The sequence below is a fragment of the Anguilla rostrata genome, chromosome 13 (assembly GCF_018555375.3).
Source record: "Anguilla rostrata isolate EN2019 chromosome 13, ASM1855537v3, whole genome shotgun sequence".
NCBI classification, from domain to species: Eukaryota; Metazoa; Chordata; class Actinopteri; order Anguilliformes; family Anguillidae; genus Anguilla; species Anguilla rostrata.
The window spans coordinates 5,941,732-5,957,690 of NC_057945.1; the positions used below are offsets into that span (position 1 = coordinate 5,941,732).

At 42.1% G+C, this 15,959-nt stretch overlaps 1 protein-coding gene across 1 annotated transcript in view; it reads left to right on the forward strand.

The window, feature by feature from the left end:
- Positions 1-15,959, forward strand: part of LOC135237794 (acid-sensing ion channel 1B) — a 178,278-nt gene that overhangs the window by 12,762 nt on the left and 149,557 nt on the right. Inside the window, exon 2 of the mRNA XM_064305253.1 lies at positions 7,446-7,641. Coding sequence (XP_064161323.1) covers positions 7,446-7,641 — 196 coding nt within the window. The remainder of the gene's footprint in view (positions 1-7,445; positions 7,642-15,959) is intronic.

Genomic DNA, 15,959 nt, shown 5'->3' on the forward strand with positions numbered 1-15,959 from the left:
CCCTGAGGTTTGTTTGAAGTTGTACATATTGAACAGTGTACACACACACACAACAATGACCACATTTCTTAAATTCCTTAAAACAACAAACCAAAGTCACACATTGATAACACTTACTGTAGCAGTGAATGGCCACACAGGTATGTGCCAGCTTAGCCATTGGTCAGATTCTCTCACAAAGGGGCTTTTTTCAAGGGTGAACCTCTTGGCAACCTTCACTTGATGAGTTGGTGTTATTGTTTAGAAATTATTGGCTATTCCCCAAAAGAGTGGGAGGGGTTTGTGGCTCTGATTGGCCACTTTTCCCTGGTTCAGAGTGGAGGGGTGTAACCTTGGGCACACAAGGCTGGAGTATGGATGATATGGAGGTAACCGCACAGAAGAAAACAATCCCAGAGCCTCTCAGAAATGATACTTATTCCTCTATCATTTACTCCCTGATCCTGTACGGCAAAGTGTAGACCCTCTGCGGGTACTTCCTCGCGTCTTAAGCCTCTGTCTGAAAAATTAAAGCGCTCCTGGTCATAAATCCAATTGAGACTCTCCCCTCTCTTTCTCTCAACAATGTTTGCTGTGATTGCTTTGGGGAACAGCGGCGGGCGATGTAAAAACAACCCACAAATACGGTGGTGGTAACATCAGCTTCCACCAAGCAGTCTGACGCGAGGACAAATACGGTGGCGGTAACATCAGCTACATTTCTGATCCTGAGGCAAAGTTAGACCTGGCGGAAACTCGCTCTTGCCTCAAAAGCGCTCTGGTCGAACAATACGTGAGACTACCTCCTTCTCCACAAGGCTGTGAGCTTGGACGCGCGGGATGAAACAACAAATACGGTGGCGGTAACATCAGCTTCCACCAAGCAGTCTGACGCGAGGACAAATACGGTGGCGGTAACATCAGCTTCCACCAAGCAGTCTGACGCGAGGACAAATACGGTGGCGGTAACATCAGCTTCCGCCAAGCAGTCTGACGCGAGGACAAATACGGTGGCGGTAACATCAGCTTCCGCCAAGCAGTCTGACGCGAGGGCAAATACGGTGGCGGTAATATCAGCTTCCACCAAACAGTCTGACGCGAGGACGCCGCCCTCGAGTGCTCTCCTGACGTGGCGGCTCGGTGGCTCCTGAGAAAATTCGGGCCCCCCTGCTACTATTCAATCACATTTGTTTTGTTAATCGAGGGAGTGGTGAGTGCAGGGAGTGGAGGAGAACAGCCTGAGAACACTCTGAAAGACTGCAGTGGCTCTGCTCTACAGGCTCAGCTGTTTTTAGTCCCCCTTTGTGACTGAGGGGGGGGGGGGGGTGGAGGACAGGAGTATGTGATTCATCATTTGAAAAACAAGCACGAAACCGTCCAGACCCACGGCGCAACTGTGCTAACTATATAGCTGGGTAGCTTTGGCATGTCCTCACCTCTGTAACGTTATTTGTTGTCCTCCGTGTGTCCATTCATCTGTATCGGTGGTTGTAGCTGTGTGTCCTTAGCTCCTACTCATGCGTGCAGGATAGCATCCGTACGCGCAAACTAGGTTAACTAAAGTTGGCGATCCGTACACGCTAACTAGGTTAACGTGGTTAGTGAGATGCGTTTATCTGTCTGCATCTCCCGAAATCACCACTTCGAACGGCACAACATTTTTAAGCACAGCTTTATTGCCTAACGTTACTTTAGCTAACCCTAACATGTTTGCGTTTCGCCTACTCCTACTAAACGAAGCACCACCTGCGCATGCGTCCTACTAAACGTCCCTCTCAGATCGTCCGTGAGTGAGTGAGTGACCACAATTTGCCACGCATGGCCAAATTAAAAATTATTAGTTAAAGGTAGATCTGAAGAAGAGGACAAACCTTAGTCTTGGCAAACTGTCCTGGAGGTTCCTTACTTGTTGAATATTAATCATTTGTTTGGAGGAGGCTGTAGTCTCTACCTCTCTTAGGCTTGGTAACATAAACAATATAGCTAGGCCTCAATTGCTGATGCATACCACATTGTCTGGGGACGTATTTCATGAAACAAGATTACCGAGGTAGCTGGATAACTGCACTGAGTAAAACCCAGAGTAGCTCTTTTTACTTCAATTCATGTTCCAAATATAGGTTGTAGGTTTTTGCCGCAGTTATCCAGCTAACTCAGTAATTCTGCTTTGTGAAACAGGGCCCAGGTCCAGTTCCAATCCAGCATCACAGGGGAAGGGTTAAATGTACAGAAATTCTAAGTGTTGCTTTGGAAACAGACCTCTTTTTAGTCCAAATTCTAATGGTAATGGAGATCGCTTTGCACATCAAAACCTTTCAAACCTTAGCCCTCCTCAGTCGGTAGAGCTGGAAACCCAAATGTACCCTTTTGTTCATTCAGACCGCGGTGCATTCTGGGAAGGCTGCTAAACTTTAGTCAGGGTGTGAACGCTTTCCAAAATCCCAGGGATTGTGGTAACACTGAGCTGAGTGGTTTTCCCTAATTTCGTCCTTAAACCTTAATCAGATCCAAACATTTTGTGTGTATTCACCAGCTGTTAGGCTGTCTGTCTAGATATGGAAAAAAATCATTTGAAACCATTTACTGGCATTTATCAAATAAAGTTTTGCCGTGATTACACTTTTTGCTTACATATATACTGGCTGCAGCCTGATATTATGTATTATTCAAATGATAAGTAATATCCACAGGAAAGGATATACACACAAATTCATAAACCATTATGGAGATTTGGACAGAAAAGGCAACTTTACAATGCAAATTCAGAAATACGGCTCAATGGGAAATAAGCTGGCAGACATTAAATTGTGTACCAAGGTTAAAAAAAGACTGGCTGAAAGAATGTCAAAGTTTAAAGATGACAAATGTAATCTTTTTTTCTATATTTATCTTAAAAAAAGGAAAGTAAGGAAAAAGTTAAGTGCATTAGAACAGTGAATAGGCATTGTTGTGTAAAAATAAAGTTATTGCAGACACACTTACTTTTTAATTTGCTGAGAGCTCCACCAGAGAATAGGATTTGAATGAGCCACAATTACATGTATTTGCAATACCCAAGGTCTTTTAAAGGGTATTAAGATAAGGAATTGTGCAGAACTTTAAAAAAATAAAAATGACAGAAATATGGAATATATCCATAAGCACACTAAAATGATTGTAAGCTGCTAATAATATTTTTTTTTGTGAGCTCTAGATTAGGACTTGATAAGAAAAGCCACTGTATTGGCTGTTTGTTAAATTTGATGAACGTTTTTTGCTGGGTGATCATTCATAGCTAAAACCGAAATTCTTAATGGTTTGCTTCATGATGGCTCTCGTTTGTGAAACACGTTAATGATCAGATTTGACCATTAACTGTATTCTCAAATGTTTTACAAACATTTCAGCATTCATCTTTTTTCTAATCTGAATTTGTTCTTTGGTACAACAGACCTCATTAACAAAGTGGTTATCAATACAATTATTATTACATTACATTACAGACATTTAGCAGACGCTCTTATCCAGAGCGACGTACAACAAATGCATTAGTTCAAGGTGCAGAGGTGCAAAAGAAACACACTAGAGTGAAGTAAAGATCGTAGTGCCAGAAGTGACCACATCGATCAGGACTCCAACCCTGTAGAGTAACCTGTTCAGCAAACAACAATCCTACCAAGTACAAACTAGCACTATTATATTGATGTTATAGTATTGTCTAAAATGCTTATTCCTGGTCAGGGTCCGGAGCCTATCCCAGCATGCAGATGGTGAGAGGCAGGAATACACTCTGGACATGTTGTCAATTCATTGCAGGGCACACAATCCATTCACTCACGCGTTTATACCTACAGGCAATTTAGAGTCCCCAGTTAGCCTACTGTATGTCTTTGGAACTGGAGTACTTGGTGGAGACCCACATGAACGCGGGGAGGGCATTCAAACTCCTCACAGAAAGGCCCTTTGGTGGCGATTTGAACTTGCTATCTGCTGCACCACTGTCGCCCTCGTGGAATTTGCTAGTTTTAGTTTACTTTTTATATATAGAGTTCAATGTTTTTTCACTTCTGGTTTTCATCCTCATTTTTTACCTTGCTGGGAACACATGGTAGTTGTTTTTTTTTTTTTTTGTACTGAAACCTTGCAAGCATGTTCTGTTGGCTAGGTCTCTCTCGAAAGATACTGTCTCTCACAGCAGCTTCATGGTTAAAAAGAAGATAAGCAAAAAAACGAATTAACAGATACTTCGGAAATTAGAACTCCTGTTTATGTATGTCCAGCCAAGCCTTAATTGGTTAGTGAGTTACTTGGCTTGAGTCTGCTGGTTTTCCTGCAAAAAGAGAAATGGTATTGAGCAGTTGCAGGGAGTGACCGCCTGTGTAATTTAGCAGCTGTCTTCAATTTTTTAAGCATATCCGCTGCTGAGTGTTTAATTAGCTACAGCTGAAACTTAAAAGAGGATAGCATGAGAAAGTACATTATTTTCGATGTCGGGCCATCATAAAATGAATAATGTATTGAGTAGAACAAGAAAAAGGTGCTCAGAATAGTGAGAGGTTTCACACGGGCCTCCTCTCCTGATTCAGCCGCTTCCCCTGCGCCTCATTGTTTATGCTTGATTAGCTGGTTTTAATCGCCGCTTTCGCCGAGTTGATGTAATTGGTTAGAAAAGATTGTTCCCAAAAGGTCGGCGAGTTTAGTACTCTAAAAACTGCTTTCATCTGGCTTATCGTAAAGAGGTGGGATTCCAGCAGAGGATGCCGGACCGACATTTTTTAGCTGATCGATTACTGAAAGTTAATCGATTACAACACAGCCCTGTAATGTGTCAGAATTAGCCTGGGTCCACCAAGCTGTGTTTACAGGGAAGTTCTGCAGACACTGAGCAGCGCTGGGGTTCTGTAAAACCTACTGAATGAGCTTTGGTTGTTAGAAGGGTTCAGTGATACATTTGTGAACCTTGTGATTTTTTCAAACTGACTGCTTTGTAAAGGGGGAAAAAGCTGTGTTCTAGTCTTTGATGTTTTCCTTAATTGTTGTGATAGCGATTCACCTGGTTTGGCTTCTGCTGTCCCATCTGCTCTCTCTGTGTCCAGAGACATGCATACAAAGAGTTTTTAGAAAGGGATGGCAGATCATTTAGATTTGAACAAGACCAGGTCAAAACCTAGTATATGGCTGGACCGAATCGGCCGACCAATGGTGCAACTTCATCACTCAGTCGCTCAGTCACAGACATTCGCGTTTATAGGGCTGGCCCCGCTGTTGCAGTCCAGCCAAAAACACAGCTTGGTGTAAGCTGTGCTTAGGGCTCAACAGAGAGGAGGGGGGGGGGGGGGAGAGATAGAGGCCAAGAGAGAGGGAAGGATGGAGAGATGGTGATAGCAATGTTGTTGTTGTTTGTCATTAAGGCTATGTCTGTATATTGTCAAAGTCACTGTCATGTGCGATACTTGTATGTGCTTTGGCAAAAACTCCTGTGGTTGTCCAGCCAATAAAATGCCATTGAATATAACTGAGTTGAGATGGGAAGAAAGAAAAAAGCTAGAGAGAAAGAGAGAGGGAGAGCGGTAAACCAGAGTGACGCATTGCCAGCGTTTGCCATTGTTGGTGTGTGTGTGTGTGTGTGTGTGTGTGTGTGCGCGTGCGTGTGTGAGTGAGTGTGTGTGTGTGTGCTGCCTGCTGCCCACCTGGTCATCAACCTGCCGAAATTCACACCCCACTTTTGTACACCCATAACTAGGTTCGGTGGCTGCCCACATTCAGTTCAGATCTCTCACACTGGCATACCAAGCTGTGTACTGTAGCACTGCCGCTTCCTATCAGCAGACAGGCAGACCTCTCCATTCAGCGTCCTCTCCTCCCCAGCTGGCTGTCCCATCTTCTTCCAGTTCCAGACAGCCGCTCCTTGCAGCCCTGGCTCTTCTCCTCTCTCATCCCTCGAGAGTGGCACAACCCTCCCCAATCAATCAAGAATTCAGATACACTGGCCGTGCGTGTCTAAAAACTCAGCATTCAAAACTAGACCTCAATGTTTCTCTTTGATATAAAAAGCAACCCCTTTGCTCCCTTTCTCTCACAGGTCTTTGGGCAAACAACTCGATGGTGGCAGTTTTATGACCATAGCTTCATGTATCTCGAGTCTGCTTTTAGATTCTCTTTTTTTTCACAGAGGGTGAAGTTAAAAATAGGACCATCCTTATTTCAGCTCAACGCTCACTGTGACTTTTCAGGTTCCCTTTTTCTTCTAATTGCCTTCTTCAAATTCAGAGGCAGTTCAGAGGTGTTCAGTGTCTGTCAGTGAAGTTAATTAAAAATCAGAGAATCCATTAAAACTACAGACGTTCGTTTTGAGGTGTGAGATTAGACCGGACTGGACTTTAAAGGAGAAAATTCTATTTGTATGATGAGGCATATTTTCTTCTTTCATTGACAGCTGTGGGATTTCAATCACCTGTATACGCAAATGATAAAGCATTTAAAAATAAGTAAAACATAAAAAATCCTTTTACAACATCACTGCTATAAAAGTCCAACGGTAAATAATTTTGATTCATAGCCACAATTTTAATAAAGAAAATGTATGTGTATTTGTAAAACATAAATGGAAATGAATAATTCTTTCTTGGACACATCCTATCCCCACTTCCTGTCCTGCCCAATGTCACTTCCTGTCTTGACTTTGAGCCTTACTGTGTTACTTTTGACATTCTGAGAGCAGGCATACGTGATAATCACCAACTGAACTGAACTGCAACTGAATATTGACCATACTGTAGGTCTCAAACCATGTCTCAGGAACAAAAAGGTATAACTACAACTGCAGCTGTTGTGATGAACCATTTGTCTTACACTAATGTTCAGACCAGACTACTTTTTAACAGACCTATCAGTCAAACACTCACTTACCCCAAGGAACACACTGTGCTTGGTGGTGATTTGTTTGATGTATCACTGCTTTTATCATAGAGGGATTGCGAGTCGCTGATGGGGCACAAAATACACATGGAAAAAAAGTATTTAAAACTATAAATGTAGACTTTCGATTGACATTCACACCGCACACTGCGTCGTTTAAATGAACACACAGACACTCAGACACGCCCACATAAACATTGTAAAACTGCATTTACACTTTAACTAGGCAACACAGTGTGTGTGTGTAGTGTTTGACTGCTGTGAATGCATATATAAAAAATGTGAAATATTTGCATTTGTCAAAAGCCTCAAAAGACAGCATATTACATTAATCAACCCTAATGCTCTCCATCAAGGTGTATCAGCACAGATCTTTGACAACTGCTACAGCCCTGTAAATGTCTGTTGTACTTCAAACAACATGTATGCACCACTGGGCAGATTCATACCTTAAACTTCATACCTTTGCTACCGTGCTCAGTGTAATATAGTAGGATATGTAGTGTAGTATAATGAACCCTAGTGCGTTGGTGAACCTCTAATCGATACTTTCTCTACTTGGCACACAGGTATGAAATCCGGGACACGCACCTGGTGGAGGAAAGCGTTCTGGAGATGTTGAAGGTCAAAGCAGACTTCCACAACTTTAAGCCCCGCCCCTTCAACATGTTCGAGTTCTATGACCGCACGGGCCACGACATCAAGGACATGCTCCTGGCCTGCCACTACCGCGGGACGGAGTGCGGAGCCGAGAACTTCGACGTGGTGAGCCGCTGGCTGTCGAAGCCCTCTTTTAACACCTCCAGCCATGGAGACCTTCGACCGTTTAAGTGTGCTTTGGTTTGGGCTGGCAGGTTCTGACCGTCACGGTTTGGCCAACGGGTGGCTTGCGGCGGTGTAGCTGTATTGAGTCTCCACAGGTTGGCGTTTGTTTATTTTGTTTTATGTTATTTTGCGTTTCAGCGGTTGAAAAGGAAAGCTGGTGGAATATTGCTCGTGGGCAATGGTTGAACTTATCGGTAATGTTTGCCAGCACAAACAAATGAAAGGATCTAAATTAAAAGTCATTAAGGGGAAAGAGTCATCTTCGGTGAAGCTTTCATTTAATGAAGCTGGCGTTCTGTCAGTTGTTGCTGCGGGCCGTATTATTACATCATAATTAAGGAAGTATTTGAAATCAAGATTGTAAGATTCAGTCCGCCAATAACAATGTAATGAAAATGAAAGGTCTGTCACTCATAGACATCACCAGGTGCTGAGTACCTTCTCTGGTGATGCTCTGTCAGGTCTGTGCTGTAGGCATCTTTAGCTCCTGCTAGTCTTTTGGCTAGTTGCCTTAAGTGTTTACTTAAGCATATGAATCGCATGTTCATTTGGATTCAGATCTGGAAAATCACCTGACCCGTCAAGAATTTTCCAGTTTTTAGCTTTGAAGAACTTTTTTTTGCTTTAGCAGTATGTTTGGGATCATAATCTTGCTGGATGACGTGCTGTTCAATGAGTTTGGAGGCATTTGCTGAAACGGGCAGATCAGCTGCTTCTGAACACTTAAGATTTCATTTATGGTGCCGTTATCAGCAGTTACATCATCAATGAAGACAAGTGAGCAGCCATACATGCCCAAACTACAACACCCCCACTATGTTTCACTGATGTGGAGGGGAGGGTGGTGGTATGCGTTGGATCTTTGGCAGTTCCTTTTGGCCTCCCCACTTTGATCTTTTCGTCACTCTGATGCAAGTGAGTCTTGGTCTCATCTGTCCACAATACCTTTTCCAGAATTATCTAGGCTGTTTTAGGTATCTCTGGGCAAACCGAAACCTGGCCATCCTGTTTCTACGGCTGACTGGCGGTTTGCAGTATAACCTCTGTAGTTCTCTTAGTTACATCTTCTGCGGACAGTAGTCACTGATACATTCACGCCCCCTGAAGAGTGTTTCTGCTTTGTCAGACAGGTGTTTGGATTTTTTCTTAAATTATGGTGAGAATTCTTTGGTCATCAATTGTCTTAGCCTACCGGGGCATTTGCAATTACTGAGCTCACCAGTGTTCTCTTTCTTATTAATCGTGTTCCAAACAGTTAATTTTGATGAGCCTAAGGTTTGGAGTATGTCTGTGACTGTTTTTTCTTATTTCTCACCCTCACAATTGCACTGAAAAGCCTAGAATCAAGACTACATAGTATTGCAGAACTTTGACCTTCCTCTACCACTCAGGTGAACTTGGATGTTTGCCAAATCCTTACCACTATAATTAAGGGGGGGAAATGAGCACTTGCCAAAGGCCAGTACTTCCTGGCATAAACAAATGACATATTGAATAGAATAGACAGGCAGGGGCAGGTCGATATGCTCCAGGTGTCCAGGTCAAATCCTACATGCAAGTTGCATACACTTCTTTAGCATCCTGTGGCCCAAAGTGACAGGTCATACAGGCCATTGGCGGCAGGGGTGCCCACATTATCCAGAAATCTGCACTTTAGCCACATGTGCCTCGTTTGATTACGAAGCTTAAAATTGTGTAGTGCCAAGCCAAATCAAGAGAAATACGTTTGTCCAAAACACCTTCGATGTGTCAGTATTTCCCAATGTTAAAATGTTCACAGTTTGAGAGTTTTGAATTAATTGAATTAAAAATGTCAAATTCAAAAGGCTTCAGACTAAATTGATTTTTCTTTTGACCTCCTGTGACACTGTGGTGGTCCCCTCAGCTTGAATGAACACATTTAGCATAGCCCTGTTTGCTCAAAAAACACATCGATTGAAGTACCGAATCACTGTCCATCACTTCTGGAGCAACAATATTTTGTTCCAATAACAAAAAAAAATTCTGCAGATTTTCCTCCTGAAACAACGGAGAAAACCCCAAATGGGTCCGTGCGTTTTGATGATAAAGGCTTGGCAGGAGTGGCAGCGATAAAGAAGATGATTTTAATTGTGCGTGTGTGAGAGTGCTCCGGTGACTTTCCAAAGTCAGTGTTTAAAAGAGGTATAAAATGATGAGAAATATACATGCGCGTGTGCGCACATTCATAAGCTCCCCTATGCCGGTGGAGTACATGATTTGTGATCATTTCATATCACTTGGCATCTTCATATACCCGTAAATCATTTGCTTCACACCATAGAGAAAATAGACATTCTAAAAGAAAACAGAATTCTAATCTACGGTGACGCTAATGTAGTGGGGTGGCAAAGGAATCGCCTACAGACGTGTTCCATTAGCTGTGGCTGCACTGAAGAGGCATTGTTTCTTATTAAAAACCTCTTATGTTCCTATCCTCAAACGTGTTGCATCTGAGCCAGCATCATATAAACTCTGAGTCCCTTGGTTCTTTTTTTAAAATGGCATCTTTTCGTGATCAGAGCTAGTCGCGGATTAGATTTGGCTAACACATCCTGTCTTTGTTAATTAATTAATTTTTGCACACACAAACACACACACAATGAATTGTTTTTCTTTATGAAAGGGATAATCCAATAGAGACCTTCTTGCAGTCCGTGACTATCGTCTTCAGTGTGGGGGGGAGAGCGTCTGTATCCAAATTCTGTCAGAGCTGCTGCCCCTCTTGTGGAAAAAAATAAAAATAAAATAAAGGCCGCTCCCGACATGACTTTTTCTTCCCCCCCCCCCGTAGCCTTCTAAAACGCAGCGCGGCGTGTTCTTAAGCACTAATGTGCTGATGGGGTCCGTGTTTTTAGTTCTGCTGATGAAAAAGAACGCTGCGGAACCCGGGGAACAGCTCAGCAGAGAGCACTAATGGTGTGTAAAGAGTCATTTTGCATAGATGATTTCGCAGTCAGCCCAAGCGCATTGTACCTCAGCTGTGCCATCGACAAGGAAAAAAGGAGTGTTAGCACCACTCAGCGCTGTACGCGCGAGCGTCTGCTCAGCACGGAACCTGGTGACCTTTCAGCTACTGTTTAAATAAAAAGTCCAAGATAATCTCATTTATTCATGCTGATTCTTCCATTGCTCCCCCCCCCCAAGTTTCAATTCCAGTTTATTAGCACCTCCTGCAATAATAACTTATCCCAACTCCAGTCATAAACTTAATTACATCACTGTGTCTGTTAAAACAAAGTAGCTTTCAATTCATTTATATTCCACAGGAAATGAAAAACAAAAACAGCAGAATAGTGTCATTGTTACTGGGCAAAACGCTGGAAGGTCCTACTCTGCTCCAGATTGCTAAATGTTCAATATTTTCAGAATTAAGATTCATTTTCTGCACAGATACAGGGACATGTATTTTTTAGAATATCAGTTTTTATTATGAGTATTAAGGAAGCAATCATGACTTTTTAAACCAGGGGGCCATAGCCATGTGATTAAATGAGCCTGATGCAATCCAGTAAATGGTTATCATGTGTGAACAATGATGTCGTGTGTCATGTCGTGAATGTGTGATGGCGTAAAAACGGGATCTTGTACATCACCTGTGCCCACAATCTGTAAGTTTGGAGCTTTACTCCTTTTTCTGTTTCATGTGAACATTATGAATAAATGAATAAACAATAATCATGGATCATCCATTTGGCTCTAGTCTTCAGTCAATCAATCGATATTTCTTTTTGTATAGCACATTCATAATGAGTTCCCCATGGATTTAGTCAGCATTTTTAAATAAATAAGCCCACAAATATAAGCTAAAATAGGCAAACAAAATGGAAAATGATTCCCTAGGGTCTTTGAACACAGTAGGATAGATGGACACCTAAAAGAAAAATAGTCAAGACACAGAACAATAAGCCAGCACTCCATACAAAAAATAATTGAATTGAAAATATTCACTTTTAAATAGACTTTGACAGAGTACACCACTAGAGTAAATTTGATTCGTTATGGGGTCACATAATATGAGGTCGTATATATGGAGTTTACTTGGCTGATGTGTATTGGCCCTGAGCAGGGACAACGGAACTACATCTCCCTACATTCCACAGGAAATGCAAGGAGGTGAACAATACCTCCCCCAGTGTGACATCTTGGTTAAAGGGAACCAATCCTGTAACCCAGAAACATGTAATAGGCTATGAGACTTCTGGAACTCTGAAATTCAAAGGCTCGCAGAATGCCTATTGCCGTTATCGCTATGGAGACTTATCTGAACACAACGGATTAAGTGGCTTTTCTCCGTGAATAGCTGTTGCCTTTGACTAAGGACCTTAACTCACACGAGTATGACATTAACACAGCAGATTTTTCAGTGTTAGAAATGGAAGCTGGCTGTGTGGTTGGTTAAGACCTCTGCCCATCTTCCTGTCCATCTGTCCTTTGGACAGCCTGTCATATGGGGCTTAAAACACAGCCCTACCTGCTGAGACTAGTCACCTTCCACCTTTGTCCCTTATAATTTAACCTAATGAAGGGACTGGTGAATGTGAAAATTGCTATGATCACAAAATTGCCAGGGACCTGAGATTGACAGTCTCCGTTTCCCAGCAGCTCTGTGATGGTGTGTCGGATGAAAAAGATGTGAAACGATCTCATTACAGGGAGATAATTACTGATCACACTTCCTGAGTTATATTTCCCATGATGATTTAGTGCAGTCATTTACAGCTTCTAATGTGCGGAAAGAAATACAATAACAACTCGATGAAAACACACTCCCTGACAGCTGAAAGGATTGTCATTCCAGCCTGAGAAAGATAACATAACATAACATAACATAACATAATGACAAGAACAGGCCATTCAGCCCAACAATGCTCGCCATTTTCCTACATAAATTAGTGCTCTGATTACCTACAGACTAGATAGCATCTAACACTATGTCAAGCCTAGTCTTGAAAATCCTGAGTTTCTGCCTCTACTATGTGACCTGGCAGGCTATTCCCCACACTGACTACTCTGTGTGAAAAAATTCTTCCTAATGTCTGTATGGAATCTACCTTTTGTTAATTTCCATTTACATCCCCTTCTACTAACAGAACTCAACCTGAAGAATCTCTTGTAGTTCACTTTGTTGATCCCTTTTATGAATTTAAAAGCCTCAATCAAATCACCCCTGAGTCTTCTTTTACTCAGCTTGAAGTGGTTAAGCATCTTAAGTCTTTCCTCATCGCTTTTATCTTTCATATCAGGAATAAATTTTGTTGCTCTTCTTCAAACTTTTTCCAGAGCCTCTATATCTTTCTTGTAGCATGGTCCCCAGAACTGCACACAATACTCAGAGTGTGGTCTAACGAATGTATTGTATAAGATAAGTATAACTTCCTTGGATTTATACTCAATATTTTTGGCTATATATCCCAGCATCCTTTTTTTTTTTACTGCTACAGCACAGTGCCTAGAACCAGAAAGGCTTTGATCAACCATTTCTCCCAAGTCTTTTTCAAACTGAGCACATTCCAGTTTTGTTCCTCCCATAAAGTAATCCTGCCTAATGTTTTTATTTTCCCACATGCAGAACTTTACATATGGCTATATTGGATTTCATTTGCCACACACCTCACGGAAGCGCGTGTCAGACACAAGCAATCGAGTAGGAGCAATCGAGCAATCTTTAAGCTTTGGAAACTCCATCAAATACAATTTAACAGAGTTTTGGAGTCACATGAGGTCTTTTTTTTTTTTTTGTGTAGCCTGCGTAGACCGCGCGTTCTGCTTTTTGGGGCGATGCGCTAGGGGTGGTGCCGCGGCTGTGGGGCTCAGCTGATAGTCCAGCCGTCGCGGTTTTTGGATTTGCGGGTGTCCCACGCTCTCTGCGCCCCTGAGCTATGATCCGCCTCGGCAGACAGACGGCTGCTTGAATTAATAAGGTGTCGGCCCTAGCCCCCGCCACAGGGCTGTGGGTTTTCCGTTTTATGACACTGCGGTTTTGCGGCTCCCTAGGTTCAGCAGTCCCGAAGCCATTTTCCATATCATTCCTGCATGATGCCCCAGTGCTTTCTGGGTAAATAATGTCTAATTGCACACAGGTCTGCAGGAACTCACTTTTCCATGCAGGGAAATTAATGATATCAGTGACTAATATTCTGGGTATGAGTATATACAGGCTCACCTGTATGTCGGTTATATTGACTTATTCGTTTCTTGTTAATAAGCACTTGAGTATTAATTATGACAGCGGTCCTCAGTCCTGTTCTGGAGAGCTGCAGGGTCTGCTGGTTTTGTTTTTCACCTTAAATAATTTCAATTAAAGTTCAGAATACCAAAAAAAAAAAGAAAGAAGATGCCATAGCTTTCCAGGACCAGGGTTGGGGACCCCTAATTTATAGTAATTGATAGATATTCTCCTGGTCAAATATTTGAAGAATCAGGAGATTGAGTGGCATGTCCTACTAAAGTACTTGTTCCTAATGCAGTGGCGTTCCCTAACGGTTCTGGCATCAACTGCCGATTGGCCGGCACCCTTAAACATAATTGGCTGTGGTGTTGCCAAGGCAGAACAGTCCCCTTTTGCACTGCGGGAAAGAGACTTGTCCGGTTGATCGTGTGTCTGCTGCACTCAGAGAAACTGATAGGCCCTTTCGTCTGTAGGGAAATGACTAAATGGCCGGTTCTTGTGCAGCTCAGCTGTCGGGTAAGAGGAAGAGGTGGCTGATGGGAAGTTGTTCGGCCATGACAGGTCTGCGCATGGCCGAATTGACAGGAGACTCCGTGTCGATGGGATGGGCTTAGGAATTGAACTGGAAACTCCGGATAGGGAGAAAAGAAAATAAAATAAAAGGGAAAATGGGTCTCTAGATGGTTTCTTTGTCATCTAAAATGTATTTGCACAGGTTTGGTTGAATCAGTTGAATGCCAGAATTGGATTGTAGCGTGTCATCCCTACATACAATGAGTGGCCTTACCCTTACAAAATGAATACATTTAAATACATTTCATAAAAATCACGTGTTCAAAAAGCACACGTGAATGTGAAGAGTACACGTGTACTATATTGTTGGCGTACATTTGGCAACAATGCCGCTATACAAACTCAGAGCTGCCAGCTTGGTTAGAATTCATATCACTTTATGTGCTTTTTAAAATGTTTTATAATGGACAATTTTATTCGTTTTTAGAGAGGTTTTGGATTTGAATGAGTTGTGTAATTACGTGAATCGGTTTGTTGTCAACACGCAGTGCAACCACACGTGGTCTCTCCTGCCAGCTAACTCAAACTCCTTCCAATTCTTTGACTAACAATCTAACAATATCAGTATGGTCAGTACTGGGCAAATAACCAGCTCAGTTGCACTTACCTACTGCTTATGAATTGAAGCTGCCCTTCTTTCTTCAGCACTGTCGGGTGCGATATTTCTTTGTAGCTAAAAACGAAGCTATTCAACCAGGCCACTTTGCCTTTCTCCTTCAGACAAAGCACACACGTGCACATGCAAACATGCACGGACACTCGCACACACTCATAACACACTTTCCTACCTTTCTCTTATCTTTCCTGGTTATATTACTTTGTGTATGTTCTATTTTTAGAATATGTTTGTAAAAATAATTATTTTATTAAACGTGTCTTTTTGATGTTGCATGAGGGCCAAGTCAAATCTGTCTTTCAAATAACTCTTTTCATCCTTCAGGTTGAATCTATTAAATCTTTGATCAAATTATATTTGACTACTAGCATTGGTAATTATAATTATTAATCGAAAATTGAAATTTATGGCTGGATATTTTAGATAATTTAAGTAAATTTATGAGACTGATTACTTATTCAATTATAGCTGCACCTACATCATTGGGCCAGTGGCTCCTTCTCTGCCCAGTTTTAGGTCATTACAGAGACGGAATATAAAAATAAAAGATATCATCGACATATTTCAACACTTCACAATATATGGGCAAAATAGAAATTATTGATTCTTTCGGATATATTACGAAATAGCTGTCTGAACTAAATTGCTGTGTAATATATGTGTCCTTGCATATTCAGAAAAGTCCACCTATTTACAGTATTCTGCAGTAAATTCCATTCAAGGAAGGGAGTGTTTTTTGTATTAGGCAAATTGCAGGGAATCGTGGGGCGCGGTGAGATGTAATTGGCGACATGCTGTGGCTTTTTTTTCGACGCCGAGGAGCTGGCTCTGCGGGACTTGTTGCAAAGGGCAGCACAGCGCTGTTCTGGACTGGAGCTG